The following is a 21,135-nucleotide window of genomic DNA, read 5'->3' as shown; positions in this document are numbered from 1 at the left end:
TTACTTCTGCTGGAGCAGGGGCACTGCCAGGGGAGGCCGTGCCGAGAGGACACGGGATCACGCACAGGGGCGTCTTCTCTCATGGTTAAGGGGCCCATACTTTCTGGGCTGGGGACAGGAGTGTGGCCCTCAGGACTGGGGCTGAACAATTGCCTGATCCTCTCGTTCAGGTTCCTGCCAGAGGCAGAGGTCCTCCGTTGTTGAGGCGTAGGGAGTTCCCGCCCGGACGTTCTGAGGAGGTACTGTGATTCCCTAGGGCTGCGGTCCCCAGAGTTAGGCGGCACTGACAGGGAGGAGCTGCGGCACCGGTCTGCATCAGGGTCCGTCAGGTGGGTCTTCTCCAGGGCCAGTCGTAGGGAGCAGAGGCCGGGGGAAACTATAGGGCCTCTCCAGTACCCCTCCATGTCCTCTGTGTCAGGGGCCAGGGAACTTGTCACATGCTGGGGCGGCAGGGCTGCTCTCTGCTGCTTCCGGCCGTGGGGCCTGGCTACTGGCCGTGGCTTTCCAGGGGCACAACCACAAGGCGCCGAGGCCCAGCTACTGGCCGTGGCCTGAAAGGGTGAATAACTGCCAGCAAACCCAGGAACACCTTCGGAGTGGCTAACGGCTGTCTGATGAAGGCGGGAGCAGCTACAGGCTGGCTCCTGCAAGAGGGGTGTGGAGCAGCTACAGGCCGACTCATGGGCGATGCCTTCGGAGCGGCTACCGGCCGATTCCTTCAGGAGGGGGTGTGGAGTGACTACCGGCCGTCTCCAGAAGGACACCTTCTGACGAAGGTGGGAGCGGCTGCCAGCCGTCTCCTGTTTTTTTTTTTTTTTTTTTTATGTGACCGACTCTGGGCATAGGCTTCGCAGCCTGCTTTCAAGGCCCAGTAGTCCTCCTACGTACCGGACACCTCTACATGTCACCACTTCGGCGCTAACACCCACCATCCATATTGAATACATGCTAGGGCTGTCTCATACAGGACTGGTGTATTGGTATTAGCGGGGGTATTTTTACGACATGTCGGCGGGGCTTCTGGTAGATCAGTAAAGTCTGATTTTTGTGAAATTCAAATCCTTAAACTGTTCCCTGCCTCAGCGGGATTTGAACCCGGGTCCGTCAGGACTGCAGGCCAACTCTCTACCGATTGAGCCACCGCCTCCCCCTTACCCTCAGGTCGGCTACTGGCCGATTCCTTAGCGAGGGTTGAGCGGCTACCGGCCGTCTCAAGAAGGAAGACACCTTCAGAGAGGCTATTGGCTGTCTCCTGAAGAAGGCGTGAGTGGCTACAGGCCGACTCCTTGGGGGCGCTGGCAGGAGCTGGACAGACAGCTCCACCCCGAGATTGGTTGGTGGAAGCTCGCCCGGAATGTAATGCAGGATTCCTGCTATGGCGACAGCAGGCGGACTCAGAGTCATAGGGGCATAATGCCCGGGCTGACTTGGGCCGTTGTCGCACCGAGTCTCGGTGTGCTGCTGCTGCTTCGCCGTGGGGTCCTTGTGGGGGTGTCTGGGAGTTCATGGGGATGCTACGCTGAATTCCTGGTGGTGGTTGGACGTTCCAAGGGACACTATGCTGTATTTCAGTAATATATATCTAAATATCCGGAGCAGTCACAGATGAAGCACTTAGGCAAAAAAAAAAAAAAAAAAAAAAATTGAAATTTTGGTAGAAAATTCGCTCACCTCTTAAACCATTATTATCATACATATCCTTAAATTTATGAACAATTTCAGCACACACTATTTCATTCGGTAGTGCATTCCACTGATCAATTGTCCTGTTTGGGAAGCTGAATTTCCTTACGTCTTTATCACCTCTTTTTTGGTAGTTTTTTGCAGTGTCCTCTTGCTGATGCTTCCCCATAAGTTATAAATCCATTTATGTCTATTTTTCTCTTTCCCTAAGATACATTTATATAGTATAATCATGTCTCCTGTTTTCCTTCTCTCCTGTAGTATTGGTAGATTCAGTTTTTCTAGTCTTTCTTCGTACCTCAGATCCCTTAAGCTTATTACCCATCTTGTAGCTGCCCTTTGTACTTTTTCAATCTTTTCTATGTGTTTTTTGAGATAAAGATTTCAGACTACTGGTGCATACTCCAGGGTTGATCTGATGAATGATATTATTATCTTTCTCAGCATGTCTTCATTTCTGTATGTGAATCCTCTTCTTATATTAGCATGCAGTGTATACATGTTCTGTACCTTTTCACTGATGTGGTCACCTGGAGATAGTCTGTTACTGATAATCACTCCTAGGTCCCTTTCCTTTTGTGATATGTGTAGGGTTGATCTTCCTAACTTATTTTCCCAATCTGGTCTTTTCTCACTTTTACCAAACTTAATTACATGACACTTGTCCACATTAAATTCTATTTGCCATAGATTGCTCCATTCATGAGGCTTATTTAATACATCTTGCAGCTTTTTGCAAGAATCTGTGTCAGTAGTTCCTTTATATTTTTGCATCACCCAGAAACATATTTAGATAGCTTCCATTTCCAATGTTACGGTCTATGTCATTTATATATATATTAAACACATAATTGGTGCCAGCACTGAGCCCTTTGGAATTCTGCTAGTCACTTCCCTCCATGATTAGTAATTTCCCCTTAATACCGTTCTCATTTCCCTTTTTCTAAGAAAATCCTGTATCCAACAGTACAGATTGCCTTGGATACCTCCTAGATGGCACCGTTTTCATAAAAGTCTTTGGTGCGGTACACTGTCAAATACTTTCTTGAAATCTAAATAGATGCTGTCCATCCATCCTTCTCTTTTCCGCACTGTTTCTGTAACTATCATAGTAGCTTAATAGATTAGTAACACATGATTTTCCCTTTCTAAAACCGAACTGCCTTTCCGTCATCATACTTTGTTCTTCTAGATGGTTTACCCAAACTTTTCTTATCAGCTTTTCTAGTATCTTTACAACACTGGTCAGTGATACTGGTCGGTAGTTGAGTGCATTCTGTCTATTCCCGTTCTTAAATAGGGGAACAAAGTTTGCTTTCTTCCAGATATCAGGTAGCTTACCTTGACCTAAGTATTCCTTGAATATTATATATAATGGTCTGCTTAACTCTTTTGCAGATTCATGTAGCATCCAACCTGAAATTTCGTCAGGACCATTTGCTTTTCCTTAGTCTAATTTACTTAACTCTTTCTGTTCTTCTTTTTCTGTTATTTGTATATCTGGTAGTACGTGTGGGCATGCTTGTTCCATATCATCTCTTTCAAAATTATTTTCTTTTGTAAAAACTTACTGCAATTTTTTTTTAGTGCTTTACAAATATTTTTCTCTTGTGAATAAATGATCCCCTCACCCGTAATGGACTGTATTTTATCGTTTAATTTGGTTTTGCTTCGGATGTAGCTGTAAATAGCTTAAGTTCATCACTACTTTTATTATAATGTCTTCCGCAAACTGTCTCTGAGCCTCCGTCCCTATCTTCGTATAATCATTTCTTGCTTGTTTATAGTTGTTATATGCCCTCTCACTATTATGTCTTCTGTATCAATTCCACAGCAAGTCTCTTTCTTCTTTTGATGTATTACATTCTGTATTAAACCATTTCTTAATTTTCATTTCCACTTCTTTGTGGTCAGGGATGTAATTCTGGAATCCTATTTCGTAAAGATCACAGAATTTTCTATATATGATATTCAAATCTTGTCCTCTTAACTTCTTTTCCCAATTTGTTTCTAAGAAGTACTTCTTCAGGTCATAATAGTTGCCCTTTTTGTAGTTTAGACTCTTTTTGTAACTCTCGTTACTGTAACATCATATGCACTCCTGAAGATACAATTTAATACTATATGGCCGCTTTTGCTGAATGGACAGTGATACATTATATTGTCAGTTTCATTTTCTGGCCTAGTAAATATAAGATCTAGTACTGGTGGATCATCAAGTCCTCTTTCTCCGGTATTTTCTTTTACATGCTGTGTTAGGAAAAATTCCTGCACAAGATCTAGGAGCTTTTGATCCCAACAGCTTTCGTGACTTTTTATATCTAGAGTATTGCAATTTATATCTCTACTGAAATCTCAATATTTCTCTTCCATGCTATGTAGTAATGTTCTTAGACTCTGAATTGTACTTTCTGCCAGGTCTTCATATTCGCCTCTTTCCCAGGTGTTTGTTTTGGGTGGCATGTATAAATTTGCCACAATAAAATTCCCTTCAGATGTGTTAATCTCCAATGCAATCAGTTCTGCTTGTGAGGGTAATTCTAGTTTTATTTCTTTGACTTGTAGATTTTTCTTTACGATTACAATTCCTCTTCCCTTTCATGAATTTCTGTTTCTTCTCCATATATTGTATTCCTCTAGGCTTAGGGTATCGTTTGATATCTTTGGGGTTAATTTTGTTCCAGTTAGGCAAATAATATGTAGTTCCTTTTCTTTGGTATAGTCTTCTATCTCCAATAATTTAGACATCATTCCATCTACATTTGAGTACATCAGCTTAATCATCTTGTTTACATACTTGCCATAACTTGAGTCTACTACCTTCCTCCATTTTATTCCCTGTTGGTTATGTATCACTTTCGTACCTGCAACCCAATCATGTAAAAAAATGTACTCTTTTCTTCCTCTGAGCTTCCCTCGTTCTTTGTTTTTGTTTTTTTTCCTCCTCCCTCTTCTCTTTTAGTATTCCCAGTTTCTCTTGAGTTAGGCATCTTTTTATCCATACTTTTTTTAAATTCCTCTTTTTCCATGAGTTTGCATTTTTAAGTATGTCCTCCACAGTGTTCACACTCTGGAAGGTTACTTTCAGTGGCCTTGACTTATTTCTTTCATATTTCGCTAGTGTTTTGTTCCTCTGTGTCGTTATTACAGATTTCCTCTGATACTTCCTTCAGTATGATCATTATATTTGCCATCTTCTTATTGTCCCTCGAAATTTTGGATTTCTTACTCATCTTCACTAGTGATTACTATAGATTTGTTGAGAACTGCTGAATCTTTGACCATTTTTTTTTCACTTCCTTGCTAATGCCTTTTTCTTCGACTCAGAAAATTGTTTCTAAGTCTTTCTTTACTTTCACCACTTCAGCATAAGTAATTTCCACATTACTTTTGTAACTGTGCATCATTTCATTTACATGGGTTATCTTCTCAGTATCACTGTTTTGGACTGTTCGACTGCTTGCTTGCCTAATTGTCTCTGTATCAATTTAGAGCTACTCCTTAATACTCTCTTGGTTGATAACTGTACTTGCCATTGCACTAATCTTCTAAGTGAATCCACCTCAACTGACAGCCCATCTATTCTTGTGTCTTTCTTGTGTGTGTGTGTGTGTGTGTGTGTGTGTGTGTGAAGTTACAAGTTATCTTGAGATGGCCCAAGCTTGATGGCTGGGTGAGTAGGCTGGTGAGTGGCTGAGTTGCGTGAGTAGGTAAGGCAGGAGGTATGGCTGGGTGGAATGGTTGGACAGGATGGGTGAACAGGTAAGGAAGGTTGAGTGGGTGGGTGGGTGTGATGGGCGTAGTGGATTGAGTGGGCGAAGTGCATGTAGTGAGCATGCTGAGTATGGTGGATGGGCTGGGTGGGGTAGCTGGATTTATGGAAAGAGTTCGGTGGCGGGTGGGTGGTGTGGGGTTGGTGGGTGGATGAGTAGGGTGGATTGATAGGGTGGGTTGGGAACGTGGGCTGGGTGGGTGGACTTTGTGGGTTGATGGGTAGGCTTTTGGGGAGGGTGCATGTGTGGCTCTTCCGAAGACAAGCAATGTGGTGGGCTTACAACACCTGAGTGAGTGAGTGGGTATATTGGTAGGTTGGTTGGTGAGTGGGTGGTTAGATGGGGTAACAATTCGAGGGAAACTAGTTCCATCTATGAAAAATAGGTCCATGGAGGAAAACAGGTCCTGAGGGGGCAAACGAATGCATGGAGGAAAGTGGGCTCAAGAGGAAATAAGTCCATGGGTAAAAAAAAAAAAAAAAGATGCACAGGAAAAATACGTGTCTTGAGTAGGAAACGTCCATGAAAGAAATAGGTGCATTGGAGAAAGCAAGTCCATGGGAGAAAGCAGATCCATAGAGTAAAATCAGTCTTTGGAGAAAATAGGTCCATGGAGGAAAATACATATGTGAGACAGAAATATGCCCAAGGGGGAAATGGGTCCATGGGAAGTTTTTTTTTTTTTTAATGGGAAAATAGGTTTATGGAGAAAAACGAGTCAATGTATGATAATAAGTCCAGGGGGGGAAATAAGTGGGTGGGGAGATGACCACTTGGTGGTGCAACGGGAGATGGGCTTATGTTCTAATAGTCCTTAGACAACGAAAAGGCACTCCTATACTGAAAAAATCATTAAGTAACAGAGCAGCGTGTTATTGTGATAGCAGAATCATTCAATAAAAAAATACTGAATGAGGCAAAAACTACTTTAAAAGTCGCGTAAAATGGTAGCGTTGCTTGAGAAGTTTGTGAGCTTGCGGTCGATTTTAACAAGAATATGGGCAGTATCATAATGTAAACACCAACCGAAATGTCATTCACAGGGATATTCATACCAGCATAACAGCCAAAAGGCTAAAACCTCATTTCCCAACGGGGAATAGCATAAATGATTAAGTGCATAAAAAGAAAGGTTAACAATGGGACATATACAATGAAGCGTCAGTAGACAAATAAATATCTACATATAATCATTACAGGAATTTAAAAAAAAAAATCAATTACATATCCTGATTTTCTCCACAGGATTTCTGTTATGGGACAACTCCTGCCACATGGAGTATAAATTCCACATAATTTTTCTGCATGTTACGTGTGTTTAAGTTATTTAGACACAATAAATTGGAGCATACTGAAAAATTAAAGCATACATGATGAATGTTATACTTTGCTTGTTTTTATGTACATTTTATTTAGAGAAGTTTTGCAAGCCGTCAGCCTTAGGTTCTTCCTTTCCCCACTAAAAAAAAAAGACTAATATATTTAACCCGAAAGAGTTCACTGACCATGAGTGAAGATTTTGAATGGATTTTTCCTAGCAAGTATTGGTGGTTCAGTGGAGCGCAGTGCAATGTAGATGGCATGTACTGTGTTGCGGAAGCTGGAATGGAGCAGAACAGTCTCCACTTCTGCTGTTTCTCCCACCACCACCACCCATGTTGTCGAATGTTTCCACAACCCTACCCGTTCCAGAAGTCTGGGCAAAGAATTAGAGTGAAACGTTGTTAGTTACGTCGTCATACCAATAAATCTGATAGAGTTTTCAATATGGTAATGGACACAAACTGTATACTCAGAATTATTTTGTACATACAATCGTGGTCCTAAATAATCACCTATCCTCCGGTACCCCGTGCCTCAGGCTGGCTTCTTCATGCCGGCAAGTCACAGTGGAGTAAGAGGGGCCGAGAGGGAAGGGCCAGAGAGAGAAGGGAAGGTGGGTGAGGGGACGAGTGATGGTGCGGGGGTGGAGAGAGAGAGGGGAGGGAGAATGATACGATAAATGATGGTCACATTATTTGTCTATTTTCTTTCATTCAGGGCATGATATACGTGAGTTAATATTCGGTAGACTATGCGCATTACACCTTGTATTGCGGCGCCAGACAGCAAGCTTAGATGGTGATATCAAGATAATCAAGGGCTGGCTCGTGAGAGAAATATACTGACGTGACAGATCATACATTAGTGCAGAGCCATCGAGATTTGTGGGCCCAGATTGTCAACGCGTGGGAGCCAGAGAACGAGAGGACACGGGCCCGCCTCCTCCAGCACACCAAGGACGAGTGGGAGCTGTTTAGACGAAACCAGCAAACCATCAACAACATTGCTTCCTTCCTCGGTGCCGTGGAAACTGCAAGAGGTAATCGAGGCAGGAGGCCTCTGGACTACTTACTAAGGCTTTCCTAGGTGCTTTGGCTTGAACAATGTCGGTAAACATTGACAAAGATATATTTTGGGAGGAGTTTGGGTAGGATTTTGTTTAATTTTCATTCTAACAGATTATGAGATGTTGTTATTATATCCATCCATGTGCACAGACATCAAATTTATTTGCTTTTTATGCACAGTTATTTTCAATGCCTTTTCATATAGAGATGTCATAAAATAGTTGACATGATGGTGTGTGTATGTAGAGAGTATATAGCGAGAGGATGACCATATTTATTGCTGACACAGCCGTGTCAAAGGTTGCATAATTATGATATTTAGTTCCAAAATTTTATTACATATAATGGTAGAGGACGTTTGTTATATAAACATTACGGAAGTCAAAGCCATTCAGATTCCTTTCTGCCTCCGAAGTGAAAATACTAGGATAAACACAAAAATCTGGCTCCGTACTAGTCTTTGATCTGTCATGCCGGTATATTTCTCTCTCGAGCCAGCCCTTGATATCTCCACTCGAATTCTTGTTATCAGACGCTGGTATACAAGGTGTTATGCAGCATTATCTACCGAATATTAATTCTTTTATATCATGTCCTGAGTGAAAGAAAATAGACAAATTATGTGACCACCACTTCTCATTTCATTGTCCCTCTATCTCCCCTCCCTTCTCTTCCTCACTCCACCCTCGCACCATCACTCGTCCCCCCACCCACCTTCTCTTCTCTCTTTGGCCCCTCCCTCTCAGCCCCTCTTACTCCCCTGACTTGCCACGCATAAAGGAACCAGCCTGAGACACGGGGTGCCGACGAATAGGTGATTATTTATGACCACGGCTGTACATTCATACATAAATAGTATTTGTCTGCTAATAACGCAAATGCATTTTCAAGTAAACTCAAATAGTTAATCACTAAAATATGCATACAAATAATCATTTGTATTCGCTTACATATTTACAGCTTGATAAAAAAAAAAAGGGGGGGGGGCTGGTAAACGGTGAACGTCGTCAGCCTATTCACTGAACTACCAATACATATTTTAAAAATCTGTAAAAAAAAAAAAAAAAAATGAATAAAGTATCGCTGCTTGACATTGTATTTAATCCTCATCCCTTGATCATTCCACCCTCGGCCCAAAGTACCGTTGTTGCTGAATTTGGCATCAGTCAGAGTTGCAAAATGTACGGTTGCGGACATATCAAAGAGAAACACCCCATCCACCAGCGAGGTGATGTAATGCTCTCCGCATCTACTGTACTATAAAGTAGTAACACTTGACAGGTATGGAACTTGACCAGGTTTCGTTCGGTCGCTAGGGCGAACCGAACGCGGTGATCATTGCAGCTGTGGGGAGTTATTGGTGGTATATAAACAATGTCCCGCCTGACAGTACACTGAAAATAACAATATATTGTGAATATGGTAATAAAATAATTTCGCACCAAATGTAATCGTATTTTATTCACATGAAACACAGGTTTTGCAACTGTGACTTTCGACAAACATCACTAACCATACAACATTTACCAACTGCCAGCATATAAGCCATTATAACATTATCTGCATTCCCACACCTATCATAATTATCACAGTGACCCCCCCCCCTACCTGCCTGACCGTGAACCTGTAACTGGTAGGCCTCTTTAATCGATGTAGTTTCGTTAGAAGTGGCTGCCCGGGAGGAGGCAGAGTGGGGTGCCTGGAAAACAGGAGGAAGTGGGAGAGGAGGGGGCAATAGTGGACTGGCTGGTGGAAGGGAGCTCTGTAGGAGAAGAGTGATGGGGTAGGAGAGAGTGGACTGTGCCAGGAAGCTAGGGTGGAATGGATAAATACGCTGGTGACATGGTGTCAAATCAGCTGTAGTTTAATGTTGATCATGGAGTTTGATAGTCAGGCCATAAAACGTTATGCTGACTTTGGCACGTTACTCAGTCTACCAGCATGTTATGTTATATCGTCTATGGGACGACCTATTCCCCACGGAGTGGCACAGCACACAAACCCTGCATTTTTAGTATATGGCGACGACTGTGTGATCACATGGTGATATAAGACACGCCCCTTTAATGTTTGATGTCACACCTGTTGTCATAGCGATTGGGAGCTATTCTTCTTGAGTTTATGTAGTAACATCATAGATGACGGCTGTTGATATCGAAAGCAGAGGATGAGGGGAGGGAGGGATTTTCTCTTGCCACAATATTCATTGTTAGTTGTGAGGAAGCTGATAACTATGACGTTATTACGATTAATTGTCATGTGTTGCATGTTCATGACAAAACTAAACCACTCACGAAAACCGTGTCATTCATAATAACTGCAATTATGTAGAGGGTGTATTGTGAGACAGTTAAAAAAAAAGACACACACATAATCATGACATGCTATTATCAGTATATTTTCTGGAGGAACATTGCTTATATATTACCACCAATAACTACGCAGAGCGGCAATGACCACCGCTTTCGGTTCGTCCTAGCGACCGAACGAAACCTGGTGAAGGTCCATACCTATCAGTGTTACCAGATGCGGAGAGCATTACATCACCTCGCTGGTAGACGGTGTCTCTCTGTTTGAAATATCCGCAGCTATACATACTGTAACATGTTTTGCCGATCGTCTTCACTCTTCCAGCGACCGGATTTGATCTTCCAGTTTTATGGCAATTTCACAGTTGTGTAGCATTTCATGAGTTATGGCAATCGCAATATTCCTTCCTTTTTTCTGGAGCTTGGTAAGACCCACTATGGTAGCATGGGAAGCAGGATAATAATTGGCAAAGACAAGACAAACTAGAGAGGGAAAAACTAGGTGTTACAGACACGCGTTACGTAACCTCTCCCTCTGACGGTGTGGCATTCAAATCTGACTCCCTCGCTGATCCTGACTCCTTGAGTTCATTGCGCATGCGCCATCGGCTGCCAGACGTACGACTCATTCGCTGCAGAAGCCCTGCAGAGAGAAGACCTTGCTGGATGATTGGTTATTTCGTACGTCAGTGGACTCGGAAATTTTGCCAACTAAATTCGTACTGATTTCACAATTCAGCCCCATAATTTTTACCACTTGCTCTTACTTGCCATTCTAAGGTCTATTTCTCCTCTGAACCGTTTACAATGAGCCCAATTCGGTGGGCCAAAAATAAGTTAAGGACGAATCCTCAGTCAACAGAAGTAGTTGCGTGTTAAGGCAGATTACCCACTGATATTTTCATTTTGATTGTACTTATGACCCTATTAACCCGCCCCGTCCCGACGACGTATGGGTACGTCACCACGATTTGCATTTGCCAGTCCCGGCGACGTACCAGTACGTCGTGCAATTGCAATGTGCATAATTTCGACAATTTTCAAATTTCGCGCTTGATTTGCGGTACGTACCCTCGCCTGACCTTCCCCTACCTGCCACCAGGCGGGGACACTCGGCGACCCCGCGCGACCCGCGCTAGCCCGCCGCTCGTCCACTCACCTGGTAGCCACGGTCCTGCTCAGACATGGCTAAGAGAGGTCTCTCAGAGAGCGAAATTCAAGTCGCCCTGGACACCTTTACCGGCGACAGTGATTCCCCACTGGATGACGAGGAGATGGACAAAGATTATGTGCAGCCAGATGAGGAAGAAACCACCAGCAGTGACGAGGAAGTTCCGTCACCAAGGAAACGGCAGTACGTGACTTACCGTGCTGCTAGAGAGGGGCAGGAGGCAAAGAAGGCACGTGGTATGTCATATCCCTATCCCCAGCGTGCCTTGGAAGCCGAATTCGAGGTCGAGGACGAGGACGAGGACGAGGACGGAGACGTGGGACGTGCTGCCACGTGGTATGGGCGGGAGGTGATTACGCATCGTGGCCCAGAGCGCACACCACGTCGTCTAAGCAGGTATGGGCCAAGCATTCTGTTTGGGGCGGTAGGAAGTGAAGTGGAGGGAGTGGGGAGTGAAATGGACATTCCTGGGATTAGGGAAAGTGAGAGTGAGGTGGGTGAGTCATTGCTCTCCCTACGCAGTGTGAGGCGGCAGAGTGGATCACGTGGGCCAGTGCGGGTGCGTTCCTTATCACGTGGGGTTGTGAGGGAGGGGGAAGGTGGGGAGGAACCACTCCAAAGCACGTCTTATGCTCCCCAATATCCCCTAACACGTGGTCGAGCAAGGTTGCGTGAGAGAGCACGTGGTGTGGTAATGGAGGGGGAAGGTGGGGAGGAACCACTCCCCAGCACGTCTTCTGCTCCCCAATATCAAACTATTTCATCCCCACAGCCCCCTAATGTTCCTCAAGGCCGTAAGGGTAAGGGAAAGGGAAAGGGTAAAGGCAGAGGGAAGAGGAGTGACAGTGGGGAAGCCCTCCGTACTCCTTCTCCCCAACCTCCCCAACCAGGATCTCCCCACCCAGACGAAGGCGGTGATGGGGACGAGGGATTTGTGTCGTGGGATTGGGAGGATGGGAGTGATTTTTCTCCCCTCATTCACCCCTTCACTGAGCAGGGGCGATCTGGCTGCATTGCACCAGGTATTCACTGTAATTCAAGCAGGTTGGATTTTTTCCACCTGTTTTTCAGTGAGGCCTTCGTTGATCAGATCGTGCTTCAAACAAACCTGTTTGCAAGCGGCCAGCGGCTAGAAAGTGAAAGATTGGGAAGAAGGAGTAGGCATTCAATGATATATGATTACCCTGTCTCCATTCCAGAAATGTTCTTATTTTTTGCCCTTGTCCTTTTGATGGGTATAATAAGAAAAATAGAATTCCTGCTTACTGGACTAGGGACCCTGTTATGTTTACCCCCATATTTGGTCAAGTGATGAGCCGTAATCGGTTTCAACAAATTCTAAGTCGCCTCCATTTTTATGATGCTAATGACCCTGCAAATACAAACAACACGGACAAAATGAGGCGAATTAGGCTGGTCTTTGATCACCTCAGGCAAACCTTTCGATCCTCATTCTATCCCTATAGAGATCTCGTCATAGACGAGAGTCTCGTGTTGTGGAGAGGCAATATTTCATTCAGACAGTATATACCCAGCAAAAGGCACCGTTTTGGGTTCAAGATCTTTGTTATGTGTGACTGTAGGACTGGATACGTGCAAGACATAGTCTTGTACACCGGTGCACAGACAGACATAATAGAAGATCGAAGTATAGGACTTTCTGGAGCAGTGGTAAAGACGATGATACAAGACTACCTTCATCGTGGTCACGTTCTCTACCTCGACAACTGGTACACTAGCCCTCTTCTCGCTCGTTATCTTCACAGACATGAAACGGGAGTATGTGGAACTGTAAAGGTGAACCGGCGTCACATGGTCAAGGTAGGGCGGAAACTTGCAAGGAGTGAGGTTGTCTTCTTCAAAGCAAACAACATCCTTGCAACAATGTGGAACCACAACAGAGAAGTAAGCCTCTTGTCCACGGTTCACCGCCCCTTGATGCACCGTACTGATTCTGTTGATTACCATAGCGAGAGCAGGCGTCGTGTTTGGAAACCTGAATGTGTCATGGACTATAATATAAACATGCGCCTCGTGGACCAGTCAGACTCCATGATATCGACGGTAGAGTGTGCCAGGACCACGATGAAGTGGTATAAGAAACTGTTCTTTCACTTGCTAGATATCACTGCTCTGAATTGCCACCACCTTCACGCCATGACCACAGGAGTTCAGGAAACCTTTGAAGGGTTTGTGAGGGAGCTCACACGAGAAATCTTTGCAAAATATGCGGTTGAAAGGCCCCAACAGCGCCCCCGCACTGCCCCAATTACCCACACTCCCCAGAGAATATCCGCCCGCCATTTCCCCACTCCTATCCCGCCCCAGCCCAACAGACCTAGGCCCCAGCGCAGGTGTCACGTGTGCAGTAATTCCCAGGTGCGACTCACGACACAGAGGAAGGACACCCGCTATGAGTGCGTGCAGTGTGACGTGGGTCTGTGTATTCACCCATGTTTTAGTGAATACCACACGTTGCTGCAATTTTAGCATGATGTGATTGCGAAAGGACGCAGAAATTATGATGTAAATGCGACAGACAGACGCTCTGTGAAAAAATCAGTCATGTGGATCGCCAAATATTAGTATAAAGTGCCTACGGGTAGAACATAAGTGCAAACATTGGGTGTAAGTATATAAATCTGCCCTAAGTTGAAACTTACATAGAGAGGGTTGTTTGATGCGATATTCTGTCGCTCAGTGCAATAAATACGGCCCCTTATTATATATTTTCTATTATGTGACATTCTTACTGGTATAATATAAGTTCAAATTATTGTATATGATGATGTATTTCCTAAGTCAAATATTCATAGCGTGTCTATAAAGATAAGATTTCCTGACGCCTAGTCGAATGAATAAGGCACGTATTAGTCAAAATAAAAGTCAGCAAGTGATAAAGTGAATAATTAGTATATAAGTGTGTGCGTGAATTAGTATATAAGTGTGTGAGTATTATGTATGACGTAACATTCCTTGCGAGGGTATTTTCAGGCGATATTCTCACGCTCACTTGAATAAATAATGGCAGTAAGTATGTACAGTGCATTGGAGGGGTGTAAACGTGTGTAATGTAAGTGGGAAAATATAATTGGAGTGAATAAATAAAGTAGATGATGAAACACGAGTGTTTGAGATCGTGGTTGCTACATGAATATGCGCTAGCATATCGCTAAATGCCCTCGTAATGAATGAAAATAATTGAAAACCTTCACAGTGGTGGGGGAAAGGTTCTATGTAAATGGGAAAATAATTAGAAAGTGATAAAACAATTTGGTATGTTGAAATACGAGACATAGCGAGTGCGCTTACTAAGCTGATGTGCGCTAAACTTATGCTGCATGTCATCAAAATGAATGAAAACATCTGAAAACACTTACAAACAGTTGTAATTGGTAAATTGTCATTGAAACAGAAGTATACAAGTAGAAAAAATGATCGGTAGACTCATAACAGAAAATTAGCAGATAGCATGATACGACTCGGACCTAACTCGCTATGCTCGCGCGATGGTACAATGCTTATTTTTCCTATATATGTGTCTGAAATCCATTATATTGTTACTGTTATTGTTTATTAGTACAAATTCAATAAATGTAGAGGTGTTGTGTGTTGTTTGTCCCATTACTCCTTACCATAGAAAACGTTTACGCATATCCAGCCCATTACAGAATACGATACCTGCGGGGGGAAACCGCACCTGTATAGACCACTTATAGACTGCAGAGACAACTTTCTTCAAGATTTTCCATAGTTTCTCGACCTAAGCGGAAGTTTCATAAGAAAAAAATTTTTTCCAAAAAGGCTCGGGACTGGGGGATGTCATAGGTGCGGAAAGGCTCGGGACGTGACGGGTTAAAGCTATTACAAGAGATTTACAAGGCTTACATGGAGCTTCTTTGAAATTATGTGTGAATGTAACCAGTGGTTTCGAGATGGTTAAGCCATTACCAACGATAACGAATGTGCTGTTGATCATGGTGAAGAATAGGTAGAAATGTCAATATATACGAAATAACAAACAAGTTACATATAGTATTTAAATGGAATTCCAAGAGATTTTGTTCAGAAATCATTTGACTGGCGATTCAGTGACTATAGGCCTAATTGTGGGAAACGTGCAGAAACCACGAGATATAGAACTGTTAATAAAGGATAATAACTAGTGAGATTTCTTGTCAGTGGCTGCCATCCCTCCTACTCACACACTCCATTTCATATATTTCTCTCCATTCCATCCCACCAGCTCATCCTTGGTCTCCCCCTCTTACTCTCCAAGTCAGACTCTCAACTAACTTCTTTATCTTGGGCAAACCATCTCATTATTTGTACTATCATTTTCATTTATATATTTTTTGTTGCAGGTAAAAATAGCAACAGTTATACGTTTGGAAGGCCTCTATATTAAGTTGAACAGGTAAGAACCATTCTGATTTACCAGAAGTGGGTTAGTTAAATAGATGTGGAGGTTAGGTTGAAAGAAATTCATGGTTAAACACTAATACTAGTTATATTTTTTTTTTGTGGTTGCATTTTATAATTGAACTGTAAGCCACTCTTTGTTTAACCTAAAACAGTACTCTACTGGTAGCACTGCTCAGCTTCAAGCTTTCAGCATAGACTATCCACTTCTGGCCAACATTTTCACTAAATCAAATAAGTACTGGAGACTTGATATGGTAAGGCACACCACTGCTTACTTCTAGATTAAATGAAGGTCTAAAGAGTCTAATAAATGAAGGCAGGAGCTGCAGGAGACAGGGAAAAACACACGAGTGAAAAAAGTAAATGGAAGGAAACAGACAAGAGTTCTGAAGTAAATGAAAGTGTTGTTTGATAAATAATTAATTATCTGCAGATGATACATTTCTTTCCATTAAGCTATGGTAAACAAATAGTGTTTGGCATGAATTTTAGGACCTGTACCTGAGAATCAAATTTGACAGTGTAAGAGAGCATCATTATTATTTTAGAGGAATAAAAATTACTGACTGTACAGTGATTCTGATTCTGAAGGGAAAGAAGTTGTAGTCGGTCTTTATGGATTTGGAGAAAGCATATGACAGGGTGGATAGACAAGGATTGTGGAAAGTATTACGAATATATGGAGTAGATTGGAAGTTGTTGAATGCTGTGAAGAGTATGTATGAGGGTGATAAGGCTGCAGTTATGTGGATAGTGAACTAAGTGAGTTTTTCTATTTGAAGGTTGGGTTGAAACAGGGATGTGTCATGTCTCCATGGTTGGTCAATCTGTATATGGATGGGGTTATAAAACAGACACTGTACAAGGTAGGGCAGTGGATGTTGGAGTGGCCCTAATGAGAGAGGGCAGTGTTTGGAAACTCCCTGTACTGTTGTTTGCAGTTGATACTGTGTTGTTATGTGAAGACAAAGGGGAGCTGGAAGGCATGGTGGGTGAGTTTGGGAGAGTGTGCAAGACTCTCTCTCTCTCTCTCTCTCTCATACAAGTCACACTTGAAGGAATATATACCTCAGAGATTATGATGTTTGTGGAGTTATTTGGAAAAAGAAGGGAGTCTGACAAGTGTGATGAGTATGAAATTGTGCAATGCATTTTGCACTCTGTTATGTGTAAAAAAAAAAAAAAATCTTGTGTACACTCTATTTATAATTTGTGGGTTGATGAGGTCCTGCATGGTTATGATATTGTTGTGACTAATACAGTACTACAGTGCAATTCCCAAATTCAGACATTTTCAGGATCAAGAGGCTTATGGAAATATAAAAATCTTGGAAAACTATTTCTCAATCATTACCATGACATCTGTGTATAAATATCCAACTGCTTGGCGTTCCGTTCACACATCACAGTATACAGCGTATATACTATATTGTACATTATATCACAGTCATGGTTCTGGTGTGAACATTTACCAGTAAACAATGAAAATGTTGTCTTCCTGGGGTGAGAAAATCACACAACAAAAAATTAAGAACAAAGCCACATAATTCAGATGAGTCCAGTTTAAGCTGACTTTGGTGTCTGCAGAGTACTACGGTAAAGCTCTTTGCCAATACAGTGTTCATGCTGGAAGCCAAAGCAAGGAATTTCTATTATTGTTATCATTGGAGAGGAGAAAGTGAGAGAGTGGGAGTATGGATGGGGTATATGTGCAGGAGTAGTTGAGAATGAGAGGGCAAAGAAAGGAGTATGTATAGTTGTGAGTAAAAGATGGAAGAAGAGCATAAGACAGTACGGATAAGTTGGGTCAAGGACTGTGTGGGTAAAGTTGAAAGTTGGAATACAAATGTGGGCGATTGTGTGTGTGTATGCGCCAATGCAAGATCGTGCTAGCAGAGTGAGAGAAGAGTTCTGGACAAATGTGGAAGTGTGCATGGAAAAGTTTGGACGGAATGGGAGAGTGTTTTTGATTGGTGATATGAATGGTAAAGTAGGGAATGTGAAGGTGGATGGAATAGTTGGTGAGTGGGGTGTGCCTGCTGAGATAGATGAGAATGGCAGTGCGTTAGTGGACTTTTGTGCTGAGAGGGGGTTGGTGAGAGCCAATACCCTTTTCAGGTATAAAATGATCCACAGGTATACATGGCGAGTGATGAGAAGGGTGGGTGGTGAACTGAGTGAAAGGAAGGCAATGATTGATTATGTGTGTGTGTGGATGAAAGGATGCAAAGATGTGTAATGGATGCAAGAGCTTATAGAGGCTGGGGGAGTGGACTTTCTGACCACTACTTGGTGGTGGCCAGAATTAGGATCCAAGTAAGATGGAGGAATAGAAGAAGGGAAAGACGAGAGGAAGGAGTAGTTACAAGGAGAGTGGAAAGGTTACAAGAGGATGAGAAAAAGGCAGAGTATAAGAGAGAAGTGGAGGAACGATTGGGCAAATATGAATTGGAGCAGATGGGGGACGTGGAAGGTGTGTGCAGGATATTTACAGAAGAAATATGTGCTGCATGTGATGTGGTGTGTGGGAGGAAGAGAAGACGGAGGGGGGGTGCAAGGAACAGCGTGCTGAACTGAAGAGGTGAGACAGGCTGTGGCACAAAAGAAGAAAGCATACAATGAATGGATGAGAAATGGGGCATGGAAGAAGCTGAGAGGCGGAAGAGAGAGTTATATGCAGAAAGAAAGAGAGAGGTGAAAAGATTAGTAAGAGAGAGTAAGAAGAGAATGGATGAGGAATTTGGAAGGAATTTGAGTGTAAAGTGGAGGGACTGTAAGAAAATGTTCTGGAAAGAGGTGAAGAGAGTAAGACAGGGTGGAAGTGAGGTTAGCAGGGGAGTGAAAGATAAAAATGGTAGATTACTAGTGGAGAAGGGAGAAAAGTGAGCAGATGGAGAGAACATTTAAAGGAATTGTTGAACATACAGGATGGAAGTAATGCGAGTATAAGTGGCTGGGGAATGGCTGGGAGAAGGAGGGAGGTGAGAAGACAGGAAGAAATCAGTAGGATAAAAGTTGTGGAAGCAATGAAGGAAGTTAAATTGGGGAAAGCCCCAGGAATTGATGGAGTGTGTGGTGAAATGCTGAAGCATGGGGGAGAGATAGTAGTAGAATGGATGTGGAAGATGTGGAGATTGGCCTGGGAGGAAGGTAGAGTCCTGGAGGATTGGAAGTCAGGTATAATTATTCCCTTGTACAAAGGAAAAGGGGAAAAAGAAGTGTATGGTATAATCATAGGGGCATTTGTCTTCTTAGTATAATAGGAAAAGTGTATGGTAGGATACTTATTGACAGAGTTAGAGAAAAAACAGAGGAATTAGTTGGAGAAGAACAGGGAGGCTTTAGGAAGGGAAGAGGTTGTGTTGATCAGATATTCATTCTTAGATCTTTAGTGGAAAAGTTTCTAGAGAAGGGAAAGAAGTTGTATGTGGCTTTCATGGATTTGTAGAAAGCATATGACAGGATGGATAGGCAAGGATTGTGGAAAATATTAAGAATATATGGAGTAGATGGGAAGTTGTTGAATGCTGTGAAGAGTATGTATGATGGTGCTAAGACTGCAGTGCGTGTGGATGGTGAACTAAGTGAATTTTTCTCTTTGAAGGTTGGGTTGAAACAGGGTTGTGTCATGTCTCCATGGTTGTTCAATCTGTACATGGATGGGGTAATAAAAGAGGTACAAGGTAGGGTAGTGGATGTTGGAGAGGCCCTGGTGAGAGAGGATAGTGTTTGGAAACTCCCTGTACTGTTGTTTGCAGATGATACTGTGTTCTTGAGTGAAGACGAAGGGGAGCTCCAAGGCTTGGTGGATGAGATTGGGAGAGTGTGTAAGAAACGGAATCTAAAGGTGAATGTAGGGAAGAGTAAAGTGATGGTCTTTGAGAGAGGTGAAGTCCGTGAATGTACAGCGAGTTTGGATGGTGAGGAATTGGAAAATGTGAGTACATTTAAGTATTTGGGTAGTGTGATGAGTAAGGATAGAGGTTTGGAGGGTGAAGTGCTTGAAAGGGTACAGCAGGGAAGAAAGGTTGCTGGTTCTTTGAAAGCAGTGATAAGAAACAGGGAAGTGAGCACGAAAGTGAAAAAGTTACTGCATGACAGTATTGTGATACCAACTCTAACGTATGGAAGTGAAGCTTGGACGTTGTTGGAAGGACACAAGTCAAGAGTGAGAGCAGTGGAAATGAGTTATTTAAGAGGAGCCTGTGGAGTCACAGAGAGACAGGCTGACAAATGAGGATATAAAGGAGCGTTGTGGTGTGGATGTGGATGTGATAGGAAGCGATATGAGGAACACACTGAGGTGGTTTGGCCATTTGGAGAGGATGGATGGTGAGAGACTGACGAAGAGAGTGTATGTGAGTGAGGTGGAGGGGGGAAGAGGGAGGGGGAGGCCGAGGATGAAATGGAGGGATGGGGTGGAGAGGTATATGAGAGAGGGGGGTGTGAGTTTGGAGCAGGGCAGTGAAATGGCGGGGGACAGGGCGACGTGGAGGCAATTTGTTTGTGGCCACCCCAAACGGGATTGAGGCGTCTGGCAATAGATAGATAGATAGTTATTGTGTCTGTTTGTGTGGGGGTGGGAATACATATGATACTGTATTTACAAAAATATGTTGAGTAAACTGATTTCATCAAAATTTTAAGGAATACCAGCATTTCGACATTTTGGAAATTAAGATTTCGCTAACTGCAAAGTAGGAGGACCATTATTTTGTTTGTCAGCAACCACTTGGAGGCAGTTTGGGTGCACTATATGGTATTGTGCTTATGGGTAGTATATCAGTACCTCTGTTCATGCATCTACTCCAATAATCTTATTCGTTTTTGCTTGCTTAATTCAACATTCAGGTAGTTACATATATAATCACAGAAAAATAAAAATAATTGAATATGAGGTTTGTTTTACTATCTTCACCCTGTACTTTCCCTGTTTGGACATTTAATGAAACTCACCCCATTTTAGGACTACTGCAATATGATAACTGGTTTTCCAGTCAAAGTTTCTTCTATTATTTTGGGACAGAGTGGCTCAGTGGTAGAGCGTCAGGCTCAGAACTGGGGGGGGGTCATGAGTTCGAGCCATGCCCACTAGCTGCCTTGCCGAGAGGGGTAGCACCTTCCTGTCACCTACCAGGGCTATATGATTTAATAGGGGCTAGCCCCGGGAAACTATTATTCCCCTTCTTCCATTATCAGATTCAGGTTGAAAGAACTGTGAGGAGGAATGAGTTTGACCTGTTAGTTTAAAGATTTGTACCCTACTTAAGGAGAAGGGAAAGATGGCATGAATATGCATTTTTTTACAAGCATGAGTATTTGCAAAAATGAAAATCAATTATAGTACGAAAGGTTTAAGAAAAATGGTAATCAGGCAGAATTTG

General features: G+C 43.0%; 1 protein-coding gene across 1 annotated transcript in view; it reads right to left on the bottom strand.

Moving 5' to 3' along the window:
* The window catches only part of LOC145415432 (glutamate receptor ionotropic, kainate glr-3-like), a 348,498-nt gene that overhangs the window by 181,253 nt on the left and 146,110 nt on the right, over window positions 1–21,135 (bottom strand). Inside the window, exon 4 of the mRNA XM_080284711.1 lies at window positions 6,962–7,152. Coding sequence (XP_080140837.1) covers window positions 6,962–7,152 — 191 coding nt within the window. The remainder of the gene's footprint in view (window positions 1–6,961; window positions 7,153–21,135) is intronic.

The sequence above is a fragment of the Coenobita brevimanus genome, chromosome 102, assembly GCF_032717465.1.
Source record: "Coenobita brevimanus isolate Jiangsu-jjx chromosome 102, ASM3271746v2, whole genome shotgun sequence".
NCBI lineage: Eukaryota > Metazoa > Arthropoda > Malacostraca > Decapoda > Coenobitidae > Coenobita > Coenobita brevimanus.
Note: the sequence above shows the minus strand (reverse complement) of the source record. Positions and strands in the feature narration are given on the sequence as shown.